The 19,110-nt window shown below is 39.3% G+C and overlaps 1 protein-coding gene across 10 annotated transcripts in view; it reads left to right on the top strand.

The window, feature by feature from the left end:
• cadpsb (Ca2+-dependent activator protein for secretion b) overlaps window positions 1-19,110 on the top strand; it is a 70,108-nt gene that overhangs the window by 38,739 nt on the left and 12,259 nt on the right. For 2 of the 10 annotated variants that reach the window (XM_056436609.1, XM_056436605.1), the window contains exons 7-20: window positions 1,566-1,677; window positions 2,611-2,750; window positions 3,171-3,237; window positions 3,999-4,107; window positions 4,208-4,420; window positions 10,353-10,489; window positions 10,608-10,795; window positions 11,211-11,369; window positions 11,587-11,688; window positions 11,797-11,860; window positions 11,962-12,085; window positions 14,310-14,351; window positions 16,797-16,903; window positions 18,015-18,044. In XM_056436609.1, the coding sequence (XP_056292584.1) occupies window positions 1,566-1,677; window positions 2,611-2,750; window positions 3,171-3,237; window positions 3,999-4,107; window positions 4,208-4,420; window positions 10,353-10,489; window positions 10,608-10,795; window positions 11,211-11,369; window positions 11,587-11,688; window positions 11,797-11,860; window positions 11,962-12,085; window positions 14,310-14,351; window positions 16,797-16,903; window positions 18,015-18,044 (1,594 nt within the window). The remainder of the gene's footprint in view (window positions 1-1,565; window positions 1,678-2,610; window positions 2,751-3,170; window positions 3,238-3,998; window positions 4,108-4,207; window positions 4,421-10,352; window positions 10,490-10,607; window positions 10,796-11,210; window positions 11,370-11,586; window positions 11,689-11,796; window positions 11,861-11,961; window positions 12,086-14,309; window positions 14,352-16,796; window positions 16,904-18,014; window positions 18,045-19,110) is intronic. The other 8 variants (XM_056436610.1, XM_056436606.1, XM_056436608.1 and 5 more) reach the window with 7 other exon arrangements.

Here is a 19,110-nt window from a genome sequence, read left to right as displayed (position 1 = left end):
GATTCATAACAATAATGGTCTCCTACAGGCAAATAAAGTACGTATTTTGCTTAATCCACCTACCCCTATTGACAGTTTTAACTAGTATTGCACAGCACGAGATAGAGAGACAAAATGTCCATGAAACATTCATGCAAATACGAGCTATTTATGGCCCGAATTTTTCTTCTGATCTCCGTAACTCAAGAGCCATTTTATGAAGAGAGTATGAGCGAGATGGAGGGACATGAATGAGAGAAGGGATTAGAGGAGAACAAGGCGAGAGAAATGTGTGACATACATATATTAATGCACATACTATTGCGGGTTATTTGCATAGTGTAATTGGTTGTGTTCAATTTGCTCTGACATACTTTTTTTACTTTATACTTCACTGTAATTTATTAATTAAGGGCTTGAGGTTCCTAACATTGCTACAACAATTATTTTCTGTTATTGTTTTAATGTTATTCCTGACCAACTTGAGCATTTTCATATATATACTAAGAGCTATAAGAGCATAGCACTCACATCCATTCATAAACCTTGGATTGATCCACAAGGTCACCTTCATGGCAGCACAATGCTTCCATCTGAAATGAACACTGCTCACAACTACCACCTCACCGTCAGTCAGCAGCTTTTCTGCGCATTTTGGAACTGCAGTGTCTTTATGTACATTAAGTTGCAAATTATTATACATTTTAGAAATACAAGGACAACAGCTTTCCAATGCTGGAAATTGACACCATGTCCTCCATACTTTGCTACACAGCGATAATTCCAGTATTGATATTATGTTGGCAGCCCCAGATGGCAGCGCAAAGTAACAGAAACACATTTAAGTTGTGTAACATGTTTACGGTAAACTGCATTTTCCCTGCGTAATCCTTTTGGGCTTGTGGAGGCGAAGCTGGTGATGAGGTTTAGTCACTAACAAAGGTTTTCTCTCAAAGGATAGGTTCATTGTTCTGAGTGTATCTAAAATTGTATTATTATTATATTCATATGCCCATATACAATGAAAGCTATACTGATTGCTTTAATCATTCATAATGGACACATAAAACTCCCTTGGGGGGGGGGAGTTCTACCAAAGCTTATATAATTCAGCAGGATGTGACATGTTTCTGCATCCCTCTGTTACAGACCCAGGAAATACTGTTGGCCGATAAGACGGCTGTTTTGTTATCTAGAAATCTTGCCAATTGCAGCTTTAAAAATGTCTGGTGTATAAATAGCAGGAATACATTTAGAGCATGTGACGGTGAGCAAGGAATAAAGTGTGTATGTGAGTTACTTTCCGTGGTTTTGACTTGACTTCGACATACCCTAGATTTGTGTGACCTGTCAGCTGATATTTCAAGGCAGTGAAGACTTATTATTTGTCTTTTTTGTGTAGTTTACATAATTTTTCAATGGGGTTTTCCTCCTGAGAAATGTTGATCAAGTCTCTCTTCCACACTGGTATTGACAAGTAAAGGCTATATAACGATGGCTGCAGATGAAGTCATTGTCTGGGACCACTGTGCTACCATGCTGTCATGGAAGCTAACCTCTGGAGTGTATTTTGTTGTGTCTCTCAGCTGGGGGACCCAAGGGGACTTCACCACCACACACCCCCTGCCTGCTGTCAAGGTGAAACTGTTTACAGAGAGCACAGGGGTGCTGGCATTGGAGGATAAAGAACTGGGCAGGGTAATGTTTATTTTCTTTTATTTCTGCTGGCACAGACATGCTCTCTTTTTAACACAGCCATGAAAATACTGTAATAGGGACTCACATTCTGTATAAATGAACAGCTAACAAACATATTTCATCTTATTTGACTTGAAAATTAAACAAAATAAAAAAATAAACAAGTGTGTTCAGTATAATTTTTTGGTAGCTATTTGATATTCTGATTTGAATACGGTCCACTGAGCTCCAGTGTACGGCCACTTGGATGTGATTCAGATTTAACCTTTTGATTATTTTGCCTGGTAAATGTGAGATTGTCTTTGGTTCATATAAAAACTTCCAAAGCTTTTTTACTTTTGTTTGAACATTTCTGTAAGTTCTGCTTGTGTTCCCGGCAAACACATCTCATTTTGATTATTTGACATTAAGCGTGTGTTTGTAATATGTGAGGGAATTATGCTGCGGTGCTTCTCTCTTACAATAGTATTTTTTAACATTAGATTTCACATCTTTGAGTATTGAATTAAATATTTAGCTCCTCTGACTCAAATGTAGAGGGAGCAGAGAAATGTATCGGAACTCCGCCCTGCTCTTTGCGGAGGCGTAAAGGTTACTGTGATAAATGGTTGCGGATGGTGGTGTTTGCGTTCGGGCAGTGACGCTCAGACGTCCCTGTAGTGGCAGCGACCTTGGCTGTGACAAGGCTCTTTGATCTCCCACTGCAGCGGCGTTGGCAGGAAGGCAGGCTTCCTCAAAGCTCTTTAACTCGGCAAAGAGAGATTAGGCCTCCTCTTCAGGGAGGCAGAGCGAAGCACTATTCTGTTTCTCTTATTCTCTCACTTTCTAAACACAAACACACATAATCACCAGTCATTGCAAACACACTGATCAAATCTTCAATTCATCTTTATAGAGTCTTACTTTTTGCTTTTCTTTTTTATTTGAGTGCAGGTTGTCCTCCACCCAACTCCTAACAGCCCCAAGCAGTCAGAGCTCCATAAGATGGCTGTGACCAAGGCGTGTCCAGACCAAGATCTGAGGATCAAACTGGCTATACGTATGGACAAACCACAGAACATGAAACACTGCGGGTAAGAGCTGCCATGTGAGCCGTGTAGTGATGCTCCTGTTTGTCTTTCATCTTCTTGTAGAACTCCAACTCTCTCAGCTCCTTGGCCTCATTTATAGTCATGTATTATGGAAAAATACTGTGAAGTGCACTACTCCCCCTGGTGGAGGCCAGTGTGTAGTTTAGATGTATCATTATGATAAGGTTTCCAGGAATATGTCAAATATTGAAGAAATTATGAATCGTATTTAATTGATGAAACCATTATGTTTTTTCTCGAAAGAATGTGATTGACCTTTTCTCATTTCTATTGCAAATCCAAAAAAAAATTCTCGCATATAATGAACCTTTTCTGCCCCAGGTATATGCACCAATCAGTGTTTGTTGTCATTATGACGTGGACTTGGTTTTGTCTCTTTGTATGTCGACAATGTTTTGACAGGTATCTGTGGGCTTTTGGGAAGAATGTTTGGAAGCGCTGGAAGAAGCGTTTCTTTGTGCTTGTGCAGGTGAGTTATCGTCAACGCATCAGGTTTGAGGTTGTTTCTGTTGTTGAGGTTGTTGGCTTTTTTCCCACTCACGAGTGTTAGATTCAAGATGGCTCCCCAGATGGCTGCCTTGGTGTGTTGGTGTATATTGTTTTGTGTTGTTTCCCTGAGATTGTCGCCGAGGCTGCGGTCCACCAGGACCAACACCTCATGTCACAAAAACAGGGCCTTCGCATCTGCAGTTGGATTCATGAATAAATCCCCAGACTCAGTCCCTTCCATCCCCAGGACAATTGATCTTATATAGACAATGTTTTTCTCTATTAATGTACAAGTCATTTTAGTAATATACTTGTTTTAACATACTCTTATTAGTTTTTTTGTTTCTATATTTGCATACATATTTCATTGTATATTGTCATATTTTCGAAGTTTTAATAATGTCTCATACTATTGCACCATGCTTATTGTCATGCACCATTCACCGAGCCAAATTCCTTGTATATTTGATGTACTTGGCAATAAACAGCTTTGATTCTGGTTTGGATTCCGAAACAACTGAGTCACAATATAGGAAGGCAGTTTATGCAAATAATATTTGCATGTACTGCCTGTATTGGTGTTTTTATTACACTGATGTGCAGGAAACACCGACGTTTGTTGAAATGTATGGACACTTCATTTTCCCATTAAAAGTAACAGGGTATTACTTTAAATTCAAGGAGAGTATATGATTCAATAATCTTGCTTGTTAAATTGATCGCTCATCCTATGTGTTGTAGGTGAGTCAGTATACATTCGCCATGTGCAGCTACAGAGAGAAGAAGTCCGAACCGCAAGAGCTTCTCCAGTTGGATGGCTATACAGTGGACTACAGCGACCCCCAGCCAGGTGAGATGGCACGCCTTTAAAAAGTGTAACTACTTTACACTTATGTAAGCACACACTATAAAACACTAACTACTTGTTCTTTAACGTCATGTTGTCTCAGGCTTGGATGGTGGCAGGGCTTTCTTCAATGCCGTGAAGGAAGGCGACACTGTGATCTTTGCCAGCGATGATGAGCAGGACCGCATCCTGTGGGTCCAGGCCATGTATCGTGCCACTGGCCAGTCCCATAAGCCTGTCCCACCCACTCAGGTCCAGAAACTAAACTCCAAAGGGGGTGCCTCAGCCCAAATGGATGCACCCATTTCTCAGTTCTGTAAGTAGCCCGGAATAAACGCGGTCACTGAAGCAGGAAGCAGCTTTCATCCCCGATGCAGTGAAAGCTCTAACCCATAAATGTCTCACACCACGCGCTCCACACTGCAGTCACAAACGTGGTGGTAGAACTAACACACAAGCACGCACACACATGCGTTGGTCGCTCACAGATCCTTCCAGCATCTGATGGACTTTCACTCATTGTCACCACTTCCACAGTGTTTAGCTGAAGGTGCAAATCCATGCTATTCCATCAGTCTTTTCAACAGGAACAACCAAGGTGAAAAAGACTTTATCGCACAGCAGAAGAATATGGCCTGCAAACTTTGTTAAATAAAATCTAAATAGGTCACCACACATAAGATTTAAACATTCAAGCCTGCTGGGATTGAATTCAGACTGAGAATTCTTGGGAGTGTTGAGCCGGCCCTAACCGGAGGCCTGTTTTAATAAAGCCGTGGCTCTAGAGGGCAGCTGTGAAGCAGTTGTGGTTCTGAGACAGTTTCTCAGATGGTTCCCGTGTCACTGAATGACGGCCAAGCCAGACAACATGTCTGAAGTTTTAACCAATCTGTCACTGTACTTGCACCTCTAAGCAGCCCACAGGTCAGGTAGCAAAGTGAAGGTAAGACTGTCTGCAGTAGTGTGGCTTCTCTACCAACTTCTGTTGTAATCGTCTCTTGTGTCCCCCCTCATTAAAGAAGGGATATGTATTTTTTGTAAAATATTTTAGCAACATTTGTCTTCACACAATCTGTAAATACTCAAGTTGTTTTTTTGACCTTTGCTGGCAGTAATTTTCTTATTTTAGAGAAATGAGCGTGTCTTTGCCCGTAACAACACTAACATAGACTTTTCTGACCCACCGAATTTAATGTTGCATACTTTTTACCGATCCACAATAATAGATCCTGCTATTCAGAAAAAAACACGACTTTTTGTGTTCATTTTTTGACTCCATAGTTTAAGAATTATATATTTTTCAACTCTAGAGAACAATATTTGTCTTATATTAATTGTAGGAGGACTAATTGGCATTATTTAGTAATACTAAAAAAAGTGAACATCCAAAGTTATAAAAAAACAGTTATAATAATATCAAAGATGTTATAAAACTTTTTTAGAAGCCCAAAATGTATGTCACTCTCTATTTATCATATCATTGGAGTAAAACTATAAAGACATGAATTGGATAAGTTACTCAGAATCCTATCACATAAATTCTATGTTGTTTCTCCATTAGTTTCTTTGTCCAGTATGTGATTGTTCTTGTGGTTAGTTGACTTCTCTGATGCCAGCTGTTGCCATTCAAAGCCTCCTCACAGTGGCACAGACCTCCTATCCCCTCCCTGAAACATTGTGGCACACCATGCGTACATGTTTCACCCCCTGGTGGTCTTGAATGGCACTGGGACCATAACATACACAGGCCTCATTACTCTGCTGTCGTGGACTGGTCGTAAACAAGAGTCCTATGAAGGTTCTGAACGAGTGTGCACATCACACAGGCATGTGTTCTAATAAATGAAGGCAAACTTATTGTGATGGACTTTTCCTTTTATAGATTGTACAGAAAATACAACAAATTAATATGATATGTGAGGATATCATAACTGGTTTAAAGGGGTACTCCAGCAATCTAGTCTTGCACTTCCATTCTTTTAGGGGACTTATGAGAGATTTATTAAATAAGTAATGGTCAACATTAAAAAGGTTGAGCTGTCCTGCCTTTTAGTCCCGATAATAAGTAAAAAACTAAAAAACACTGGGTCCTGTATTTCCCATAATTCAAATCGATAGCATATTTTTTGCCCTCCCTGCCTCGAAACCACCCACATATTTAAATGTCCACACCTGCAGTCAATATAGCAGACTTTCTGTTTTACATTTGTGGTATTCAAGCCATTCCAAGTTCACCCTGATGACATCACAAAGGGCTATTTTCTAAAGTCCAATTGAGACAAGCGTATCATTATAAGAGCAGGTGGTGAATAAAATATTCACTGAGCTCCTTGGTAATTTAACTCATTGTTCCAGACGGCATTTCATCCATTGTGAAATTGCAGGATATAATAAATAATAGTACAACTCCCAAATTTGCCACTGAGCTGCAACATACATCCCACTGTTTTCACAGGTTCAGTACTGACCACAACTGGGAGACTGATCTTTGTCTGAAATAATTGGAGTGCTCCTTTAAAGCATGTTTAAATAGACTGCTAAAATTGTGATGTGTTATCTCACTGTTACCAACACTTTCACGACTATAATGTCACCACTTGAAGTACGTCACCCTTTCCAGGACCTTCATAGACTCTTTTCTTTAAAAAAAAAGACACATTCATGTTTTACACATGAAACTGACTTGGGGTTTACTTCATCTTGGTAGCTGTGATTGCCGATGTCCCTTAAAAACTAAGTCTTCTGTTTGATCTGCTGTCATACAGGGTGACAGTACTTCAAGTGAAGCTCTTAACTCCTTAAGTACTTGTCCAGAATCCAGAAGAAAAAAAACTGCAGTGGAGTGATGAGGATCGTAAATCTCTCTCTTACTCTCTCTGTCTCTTTCTCTCTCTCTCTTTTACTCTCCCTGTCTCTGTCTCTGTCTCATTATCTGTCTCTCTCTCTCTCTCAATCCATGTCTCTCTCTGTCTCTGTCTGTCTTTCTCTCTCTCTATGTCTCTCTCTCTGTGTCTCTGTCTGTCTGTCTCCCTCCCTCCCTCTTTCTCTCTCTAATATGCCTCAACATCTGTTGTCAAGTTTACATACCGTCACGTGTGCTCACACACCACCGCCCACAAACTCTCATGTTGGTAAAGGTTGTTGTTTTTGAGTTGTGTTTTCTTCTTCATGCTTTGCCTGTACCCTACTTGAGTAATGCAGCTACTAGGTCAGGGTCTCTCGTGATTGCTCTCCTCCAGCCTTGTTGCTAGTCTTTATGTTATTCTGGTTTGTTCCTTCTTACCCTGCTGTCTTCTAGCTGGACTCAAGGGTAAGTGCTTCCCTGTAGCCGGCACAGCTCAGATAATCCCCGCCGATTATCTGAAAAATGCAACGTCCTTTCTCTCTTCTTTCCCTCTTCTTCTTTTTTCACGTCTCGCCTCATGTCTTAGATATTAGTTGATGACTCTTTTTGTTTTTGACAACTTGAGGATCAAAGTATAAGCATCCATTCGTGCCAGTATAGGATGCATGTATTTTATTCTAATAAATTATTATTTGACTCAGTAATAGTTAAAGTCGAAATTCTAGTTGTAACTGCATAATTGCCTTCTCTCTTTATTCATATTGGTGATGGGATCCCTCAGAGTAAAGCGATATGATAATAAACCTATGACGTTCTATTAGAGAAGCAAGCTCAAAATTCTCTGTCATGAGAATTATTTAAATGTAAATGTATTATCAATGATATACATTTTAGAGCTCAAAACAAGTCGGTGATTCTTTGATTGCAGTTAGATGAAAATATCAGATGTCTACACAGATTCTGATTCAAAGATAGAGGTGTAGATAAAGTGTGAATGATGATGGCAGTCTGTGATGCAATTATTTTTCAAACTATATTTCCTGTATGAGTGAAATTAGTTTCGACACTTCTGAAGTGTTGATTATGCTTTACTTCAGAGGGCTCAAATGCTTTTAATTATTTTTCTTTGAACTTTCCTCGATGAGAGTTGGCAAATATGTATGCGGAGTATTCTGAATGCCAAAGACAAGGAGTAGCTAATGCCGCCCCTTCGTACGATAAAATACTCCGGACTCCCCTCTCCCTCCTCACTCCAACAGTAGATCGGCCTGTAGATCGAAGCTAGACCAGTGTTAGGAGAGATCTCCTTTTGATTTCTTTTGACTGCCCTTTGTTTGCCTGAATAGGAGAACACGTGTGTCATGTGTCCATACTTTTGTACAAATACAGGAGTTTTCATTCATTTCCCCCCATCTCCCAGAGAATGATACAGTTTTGCCTCTGTCGGCTTCATGCTATTTACCCATGTACTTGCACTAAATTGTATTGCTACCCTATTAGTGTTCTCCGGTAGTGGTATGCCTGTTAGTGTGCTCTGTAGAGATCATAGTTACACTGCAACATATTCAAGTATTGTCAACTTGCAAATGCATAGAGAAAAAAAAAGGAATGCCAAAAAATTATATAAATGCAAATTTGAAAATAGGTCTGCAGATGTGTGCATGATATTTAAAACCTCAATGAAAGTCACAATGTTCTCCAGCATGTGATAATTTACATATGAATGCAATAGTACTCACCTATTTGGAAATTTGGTAATTTTATTCATGGTTGAAGTCAATATAATTATTGCAAGTTATGATAAAGTTACTGTAAAATTGAGTGTTTTCTGGACTAAAACTCCATTTACTCATTTAATCCAACCAAAGGTGATGAAGCCCACTCACTGTCCAACCCCAGGCACCTTCTGTTCACTCTTTGAATGTAACTCACTTTCTTTACACAGATCCACAACATTACTGTCTTTGTAACTTGGTCCTGAGTGAATCTTTCTCTTGTGGTCATCATCATCTTATTGTCCCATTTAAAAGATTGTCTTACCCACTTTCATCCTCTTACTGTCTCCTCATCAAGCACTGGGTTCACCCTTATTGCCATTTACTCTATTCCCTCGGTGTTGCTAGCCCTCACATGTTAACTGTCCTATTTCTTTACATTATGACTTATACTTCCCTGTCTTGTCCCTCTTCCTTGAACACTCTCTTATTTCCATCGTCCACATTTTACTTGTTGTTAAAACAGGTTTATCTTCTCAGACTGTAGTAAAAAACAAACTAATACCCTGAAGTTTAACCCGCAGTAGGTTTCTTTAAAAGCTTCCGTGTTACACCCTTTCCTCTTCCCTGTCAGTGACCTATAGGTTGACAGTTCTGCTCTATATGTTGCCCCAGCCAAGAGCAGGCCCCCACCCCGACTCCCAAATCATCATCACTTATGTCAGGGTCTCATGACACCTGTCACTCATACCGAGGACATGACTTCTCTGATATCTTTTTTTAATCATCCTCATCCCCATCATTTTGTCCTTGACAGCTGTATTATTTACAGAGCACAATAATTCATGGTCAGTGTAGTTATTGGCTGTTATCCTTGGTGGTTCGGAGAAATAAATAACAGATTATTCTATCAAGTTTTCATCACCCTAAGTTTCATAATTTTTGTTCTCATAATTTGATGTTACTAATGTTTTTTCTTCATTGAATTTCACAGAGCAGGTTTAGTTTTTTTAAAGTCTGATAATGTTCTTGATGGCAAAGGTTATGAAGCAAAACAACAACAATACAAATATGAAAGAGTATGACTTCCAAGAATCCATAACTTGAGAAGAATCTGCAAATTTCCAATCAATAAGGTTTTGGCCCCGTAACTTTTTTCTTTAATTTGCATTTTATACACTTATCACGACAGTGTATTCAAATTAACTATTCCTTTGCCATTTTTCTGTCTTTTATTTATTGGCACACATCCCAATATTTGTCAGGACCTGAGTGACATTCAACAATTGCGAATGGCAGAATCTATTGAATACAAAAATGTATCTAAATCTACCTAACCAGCACTTTTTAAAACATGTTTTGGATCTCTAAAGGTTTATTTACCGTGCACAATATCAGGGAATGTGACATACTGTACATGCATGCATGCACATACAATATAAAGCAACTATGCCTTTGTGCTGAGCTTCAGATCAATATCTCATCCACCAATACATTAAATCTCTTTACGCTGTCTGACACAATGCAAGTTGACAATGTAAGCTGTACGTGTTTATAATTTGCCCTTAGAAGTAGTACAAACAAATCCCTGTTTCTTTGTTGTGACGAAGACTTGCTGTTTTGCTCGTGCCTGACTAATGTCTTCTTCTCTGAACCGTGTTCTTTCCCCTGTGCCATTGGCTTGATAGATGCTGACAGAGCTCAGAAACATGGCATGGATGAGTTTATCTCAGCTAACCCCTGTAGCTTTGACCACGCCTCGCTTTTTGAGATGGTGCAGCGACTGACGTTGGACCACAGGCTCAATGACACCTTCTGCTGCTTGGTGAGTGACTCTCCATGCCCATCAAAACATCACCATATAAATACGTTTATCGCAGTGGGCTTTTGTTTCTTAGCTGTTACGCAGCAATGGAATGCCCTCCTGTGTTTGTGTTGTGCAGGGATGGTTCAGCCCAGGCCAGGTGTTTGTCTTGGATGAGTACTGTGCCAGGAACGGAGTTCGTGGTTGTCACAGGCATCTGTGTTACTTGCGTGATCTGCTGGAAAGAGCAGAAATTGGGGCCATTATTGACCCCACTCTTCTACACTACAGCTTCGCTTTTTGCGCATCCCATGTCCATGGGAACAGGTGTGCCCCAATCCATTCTTTTAACTTGTGTGTGCTTTGTAAGATACATTGCTGAACATGATTTGAAAGCACATTGAGATGATAATATAGATTGTATTCCTTTAGGCAAACTGATAGTTTGTAGGTGGATACACTTAATCCCACTGGACAAGAACATAATAGAGAAGGCAGCCTCATGGCATCCTCTGCATTTTTTGTCTTCCATCTATGTCATTTTGTATTATTTAGTTTGTTTAATTTTCTGTTCACTTTTTTGTAGCTTTTTGTGTTACATGTTTTGTTGTTAATCAATTGTATATCTACACATTTCCTTGTTTTCTACCATTTTTCTTTGTTTTCTTTTCTCTCTATCCTTTGTTGCCATAGTCTCTCACTGTCCATATTATTCATCCTCCCATGCGTACGTTAAAGTCAGAGAGGGCAACAATTACTGGGGTCCGCTGGGCTATGAGGCCCCGTTGTCCCCAAAGACCTCCCAAAGCCCAGATCCTCGCACTGCCTCTAAACAAGCACTCATATTCAAGTTTAGAAAGCGAAAGGATTCCAAAATACCACTCGTTCAAGGGCAAACCAGGTGAGACATTGTCATCTATTTGTATATGTAACACAAAGGGAACAAAAAAAATACATCTGACACAATTTTGCAGGCAGGTCATTGGTAGCGCAGAGCTTTCCACCAGTGTTTTTATTTAATTGTTTTGGTTCTTGCTCCCGTCGGACTCAGAGGTTGCATAACGTGAACCTCTTCAGGGTTACAGCTGGTTTAAAGTGTGTGGGTGTGATCCTCATAGGCCAGACGGGCTGAGCACAGTGAAAGTGGACGAGAAGGAGCGCTTTGAGGACATCAAGGAGAGGTTGCGTGTGATATTGGAAAACCAGATTGTAAATTTCAGGTGACTGCCGACTCTCAAACAGCACGTAACCACAAAAGTCCCAAAACACTTTGCCTATCGGTATGTGTCAACTTTAATTACATTTTATGCCTACATCATCTTTTCTAGATATTGTTTCCCCTTCGGTCGTCCAGAAGGAGCACTGAAGGCCACTTTATCTTTGCTGGAGAGGGTATGTAAATATATATAAAAAAGCATGTTATGCTCCATGAGACAACAACTGTGTTATTTAATAAAACAGGTTACATAATTCCTTTTTAATGTGGCCTGCAGGTCCTGATGAAGGACATTGTGACCCCAGTTCCACCAGAAGAAGTTAAAGGAGTGATCCGCAAATGTTTGGAGCAGGCCGCTCATCTGAACTACGAGCGGATTAAAGAATATGCTACAATTGAAGGTAACCAGAAACACACAAAATGGAGTAAATGGGTTAGTTATATAATGATTACAATTTGTATAAATGTAAGTGTATGCCATGCAGTCATTTAACCATGTATGCTTTCTGATTGAAATGCTCAGCCAGTGGTTGTTTGTGGAATAAGATTCTTTACTTTCTTTTTAACAATGAAGCATATTCTCAGACGTCCTCTTTCTTACTCCAGGATGAGATTGTACTTGTCACTGTTATTTATTTATTTACACATGGTGAATTCACTTGGTATATGGTATATTTGTGTCCATATCCCAAATGATTTGTCGCATCCCAAATTATTTGTGACAGTGTGTCGGTCACTTTCTGTCTCTCAGTCCAATAACTCTCTCCTTTGTTTCAGGCCTGCTTTAGCTCTGTGCTGTTCTGTAGGTCAAGTTGGCTTTTGTGTAGAGGTGTGTGAGTAAAAATGCATTCAAATCCAAAGCCCTGAAATCTGTTGATGTGCTGATCTCTCATTGTGCCTTGACTATTCAAGCTGTGTAGTTTCCTGGCCTCTGACATTTGATGATTGGACTGTGAGTTCAGCTTAACTGAATGTCCTCTCTGACTCTCAGCTGCCAGTCGATGCACCTCTCCCACGATCTTACTGCAGCTTTTAGCTCTCTGATTCGACTCTGTCCACCCCTCTTTACTCCCTTGTCTTGAAATACCAGCAGCTCTCCTTTCACCTCTATCTTATGTTCTTGCTCAAGACCACACTCTTCCTCTCCCTCCCTGCTCTCTGCTCCTGCTTTTTTCTCCTCCCTCACAGTTGTGGGCTTCGCCACAGTTATCACTTTATTTGTGGCTTCTAACCAAAGGAATGCTGGGATTGACTACCTACAAACCAGCATCAGCCACCTGCATGTGCTTTGAGACATAACAACACAGCCTTTCTTTACTGGCATGGATTACATATCCAAAATAACACCATTGACAAGACATTTTATAATGTCTTATTCTCTCTTGCTGTGTATTTTGCTTCCAGTATACTCATTAAATGCATTGACATGCATTTAACATATTCATAGAAAACTCTGATGTTGTTTATGCCTTGAAACAAATCCCCAAGGGTGCTCAAGATACTAAGAACTTAAACCTTACTATCTTGCCATGCTATGTGAATTTATTTTCCACTGTCCTTGTGAGGCGCCGGTTTCAAAATAAACCAAACATTTGACTTTGCCTCCTGGCCAACAGCATTTCGTTTTCACCTGGACAGCCCTCTTCCCATTAAACTCTGAGTTCTTGCCTTCCCACCTCTGACCCCAGCCTCTTGCATGCCCCGATCCTTTTTTATAGGAAAAAAGAGGGAAATGTTTGAGCACCCTGTCTTCTGCTTGGCGTCTCAAGTGATGGATTTAACCATCCGTGAGTACCTTCATCATCCTCGCCCCAGTCTCTCTCCTCCTTATTTAAGCACTCTGTCACCTCATCACCCCCTCTGCCTCTCCTCTTCCTCCAGAGCTTTTGCTTTTCCCATGCTTGTTTTTATCTGTGCCTTTTGTCTGTGAGAGTGAGTGGGGAGTGCACCAGTTAAGAGATCTGAGCAGTACCACACTGAATCAGTCGGGGTCCTTTCTTAGTAGTGCCATCTGTTTGTGATGGACATGAATGAGCAGTCTGGTCTGTAAGCTTCTTTCTTTTGGTTGGATGCCGATTCCTTTGACTTGAATGCATTTTTACATTGCTTACATTGTTATATCCTCCAGTCATTTGGTCTGTGTCAATGGTGTGCTGTGCCAAACAGGTAGGCTTTCCTTTCACCGTGACACCACAGATAGTGAAGGAGCATCTATTGTATGAGGATGACGAGACAGCTTCTGTTTGTGTATTATATTCACTCAGTGTGTCCTGTCTATGAAGTCGGCAGCTGTTTGTGTGTCTTACCTGTTACGATAGTCTAAGCCTTGTCTGTTTGTTAACAAACATCTTATCACTTTTTTAATTTCCAATTTTCCACAGGCTAATATTTCAGTGTTTCTGTTTTTGTTATTGTATGTTTGTGACGTTTGTCTGTAGCCTAGAACGCTCACTCCCTGGAGCTGAACTCGTCCCAGCAGATTCTTTGATGGGTCACATGGTGATGACTAACACCCCCCCCCCCCACCCCCCGCCCCCCAACCCTGTATCGTGAAAATAACCCCAAAACCGTGCTAATTCTAAACATCTCCTCTTTATCTTTTCTCTCCCTTTTCTCTCCCTGAAGTTGAGAAAGGTCAAAAGGATCAAAAGGATCAAAAGGATCCAGGTGAACCCATGTTGAGCTTGTGGTTTAGCCACAGTGCACACACACACATGTCCATGCACTCAGACCTCACCCCTCCACACACAAGAGATACAGAACATATGCATGTATGCACCAGATGGACCTGTAGCACATCTCCATATAGTATATTGAACACCCTTGAAATATACACTCATTCAAGTGCTCTAACGTCTTGGCATGTTTAAAGCATCTTTTTATAAAGTAAATACTTGGAGATTGTATTACTTTATATACTTTCAGATGTGGCTCAAGACTAGTTTGTCCAAGAAGTGTTCTTACTATGTAATTCAGCTTTAGTGGAATGTTGTATTCACAGAACAGTCATGTGGTTTTGGGGTTGTATGTGACTGAAAAAGATATTTAACTGACATTTTTACATAAATAATTATAGAGTAATACAATCTCTTTCAAAAAAGTGCAAGTCACATATCTTCCTACATCTGAAAGTATAAAGGTAAAATAGGGACATAAGCAACATTTTATTGTTATCCTCATCATCAACTGCAACACATATTAGCAAAAATGTCAAGATGATAAACTTGATAATTATACATTTATATAACATCTTAGATACAAATAAATGTAATTGTAGATACTTAAAGGGTCAAATTAACTATATAAAAGAAAGGAAACAAGAAAATATGTCTTACTTTCCTGGTATACAGTCCTGCAAATAGTTATGTTTGTATGTTACCTAAACTTAAACTCCATCTGAACATAAGTGTCCCTAATGATAAATGTTGGTTTGACAAACAGTTATAAGCAAACATTATATGTAACATAATTTTAAAAAAGAGATAAAAAACCACCACATTTTTTTAGACAATTCACAATTGACAGGAAACATTCTTTCAATGGACAAACTATTTGTCGCTGGTTTCAGATGGCTCACTTTTGTCACGATCCAAAAAGATTTGCATGACTAAATACCACCAAGGATTTGTTTAAAATAGTTCTTTTTTTATTGTTTGTTTTACACTTATTGTAATATTGGTGAACTGACCCTTTACTATCCCATAGTAGTTAAAGGCATTGTATATTGGTGCTTAAGCACCATAATAGATGTATTACATACTGCATAGATTCTGATTAATGAAATACGTTCACGGTGCTGATAAAGCCACAAAGATCCACGATGCTTTTCTTCTGGACAAAATACATTACAAGCATTTTTCAGATCTGCTCCCACTGCTGCCCTTCACAGGGCCTTACGACAACACAATGTAATATAAATCAATGTGATCCAACCATTAGTATTGATTCAATGTCCCGAAAGACAATGTCTGGAGTATTATTTGTAATCTTAAAATAAAGAAAGTGGCAGATTCAACTTTTTCAAATCTATTTAAGCCACATTTCCAAAATAGATACTTGTTTCTATTTGGCTTTAGTATAAATACCTGAGAAATATTTAATAAAATGCTACTCACTAAAATAACAGTGAACCCAACAAAAGAGCCCCAATCGTAACTGCAGTGTAAAGACCACACCTGTTGTATGTAGAGCGATGTATATATGTGCTTTTGATTTGCGTAGTCATTCAGTTACATGTTCCAATTATACACTTATCATTCCACATAGTCGTGCTGTTTGAATACTCCCATTTCATGACGTTTAACTGTCTTATCAGATCATTCTTTCAGCAAAGGTATAAGCAAGTTATTTTGAGCTTTTGCTAATTTAGACCAATCAAAGAGTGCCAAAGCCATTTTCAGTGCGCCAAACTTGATAACAAACCCAACGCCATCACACTTTAAGAAATATTCATGAAAACACAACTGAAAGTCATTTATTCAAATGATTTGTTAGTTGTCTATTATTTATGAGATAATAGCAGACTTATAATATTCAAAACAATCTTAAAAATCTAATGAAACATACACATAATGTATTTTGTCTGGGTTTTGATTCAAAGTAATGTCTTTACACACAAAATCAATGACCTGCTTCAAGGAAGTAATTTTTAGATTTTTTTGGATAGAAATTGAAGTTCTTCAAGTTTCAACAGAATTAATGAATCATCTTTCCAGTGTGCGCTCCTTGAGTGTTTTTGTTACCATGTGAGAGCTCCTTATGCAGATGGCTTATTCACGACCACTTCACAATATGCATGTTTTCGATGCTCCATTGCACCTTCATCTCAGGGCCACTATGCTCGTGCCTGATTCTCTTCCAACATAAGTCTGATTATCCTTCAAACACATACGTTATCTTGCCCTTTTTCATGCAGCCCGAAATGCATCTAAATAAGAACACATTTGACTTTTTATGAGGGTATGGTAGATAAATATCACAGTGTGTTTATACTTTTATTTAAAGTTAAAATCTAAACAGGAAATATCATCTCAATATTCATTACAATCCCGCTGGAATCCTTCTCTGTGCTTGACTAACCACTCATCGCTCATCCTCATCCTTTTGTCTCAGAGAACGTAGGCCGCTTAGTCACGCCTGCCAAAAAGCTGGAGGAAACAATTCGCCTGGCAGAGTTAGTCATAGAGGTCCTCCAGCAGAACCAGGAACACCACGCAGAGGTGAGTGAGAACCCTCTCCTCCTCAAAACACTTTCCCTCTATACTCTCACTCTTATCTCACTCCGCCCCTCAACAGGAGAGTTAGTCCTATTATGAGCCCTCTATAAATAAAGCTGCTTTCATCTGTGGGTAACAAAAATGAATTTAATTTAGGAGAGCTCTAATTGGTATTCAACAGACCATAGCTATATGGAATCAAAGCATCGTGTTTGAGGAGACTGTAAATTAACTATACAATTATATCATGTGTGCAATTATTTGCTCTGATTGCAGATCATAACTCTGTGCTTCAATGTTACGTAGTTCAGTATTAAAGCGGGAAGGTAAACAGAAATACAGCACAATAAACATTACTCACAATATCTGCATAAAATAAAAACTCATGTTACAAAATAGCCAGTGGTGAAAGAATTGCTCGATCTTGAAGTAAAATGACTAATTTAATAATGTAGTAACACATCTAATTGAGAAGTCCTGCATTCAAAATCCTAGTTAAGTTGAAGTACAGACGTATTATCAGCTAAAGATACTTGAAGTATCACAAGTGAGATTGCTTAGTTTCTAGAATATGAGGGATATATCAAGATAACATTATTACATTGTTATTATTGTTGTATGAGGAAAAAACAATGATCACATTTTTTTTATTTTTATGAAATTACATTTATACATTTTGTGAAATATTGTAACATTTTACTTTCAACCTTGAAACCACCTGAGAAGTTTGGAGGGGAAGTTCAATGACATCTAAATCATGTTTTCTTTTTGTAATGGGTTATGAGAAAAAAAGATTGCAACGCACAAGTTTAATCCGTAACAATAGTAATGCATTATATTTTATAGGTTCATCATTTGTTTTTATTGTTTAATTCTATTCTGAGAAGTAGCTAGTGAATAAAGCAGTCAGATAAATGTAATGGAGCAACAAGTAAACTTCAAGTTTAGAGTAGCATTACCACCATGATAGTAATTTATTTGCTTCTATAAACATTGAGCTGGTAGGAAAGCATGATGAGCATGTGTCGTTGTGTCGATCTGAAGGTGATCCGATGTGATCTTAGAATATCCAGATAAAGCAGATTTATTGTATCTCTCTGAATATGCTTGACAGGCGGCAGTCACAAGTTCTGGAGATCAATCGGTACAGTATTTTTATTACTTTTTCCTCTTCAGTCCCCATCACGACCCTCCTGTATGGCATGTGCGCCAATATGGCAAGAGGCACCTCTCTAGACAGAGAATGATGTCATAGATACTGTAGCACTGGGTGGGTTTGTAGGCATAGAAGTGAGAGAAAAAATGTTTAAAAAAAATAAAAGGCACTGTAGCTTGCACAACATAATTGTGATCATAAAGCATGTTCATCGGGCCATAAAGAGGTTTCCTTTATCTTCAAGCATGCTAAACCAGTAAAACTCCCAAAGTATGCTCCATGTGAACCTTTTGAAGTTTGATCCACCATGAACATTTGTTTCCCCTCCATTCAACGATTAATTTCACGGTCCGCCCTTGCTCAAGCATTACTTCCCCAGCTTCTCCTCCTCCATCCCTCTCTGCTGTCTATTCTTAGTTTAAAACCCTTCCAAGAGAAATGGCTCAAAAATACTTTATTGTTCTGTACATCTTCCTCTGTTCTCACTGTCATATGATTGGTGACTGTCCAAGCAGGGAAAAGAGGTATGTAGTAAAGTTGAATGAGAAATTCCCATAATGCTTTGTGCATGTCAAGTAGATGATGCCACGTCTCCTTAACCCCTCAGCATCAGTACCCTCCCTTAGGATTGTTCCCTTGACGCGGTTGCATTGTTACAGTGCTAAAAGTCTGTCTGGCTGAACACTGGGTCTGCCCAAAAGCTTTCAGGGCCGTGTATGTGTCCCTCAACCTCGATCAAAGGTTGGACGCCATTCCGCATGGCGACCTTTGAGCATTTCCCCCTCCCTCATCTATCGGAAACCTGAAATCCCCCCCCCCCCTCCCCCCAGTCCGCAATAAGAATATCTCTCCTTGAATGTGATGGAGAAGAGCTTTGTTTGCTGCCTGTTTCTAAAACTGTCAATCATTTTTAAACGTTGGGAGTGGGCAGGTAAGTAGGCAGGTAAGTTAGGGTTTGACTGCAAAGCCACATGGGAAAAATAACAGACACATTATAAAAATAAAGCATGCAGCACAATTTGGAAAGCTCGAGCTACATTTATTGAACTTGGCA

The sequence above is a fragment of the Pseudoliparis swirei genome, chromosome 18 (genome assembly GCF_029220125.1).
Source record: "Pseudoliparis swirei isolate HS2019 ecotype Mariana Trench chromosome 18, NWPU_hadal_v1, whole genome shotgun sequence".
NCBI classification, from domain to species: Eukaryota; Metazoa; Chordata; class Actinopteri; order Perciformes; family Liparidae; genus Pseudoliparis; species Pseudoliparis swirei.
This window is presented reverse-complemented; position numbering and strand designations above follow the sequence as displayed.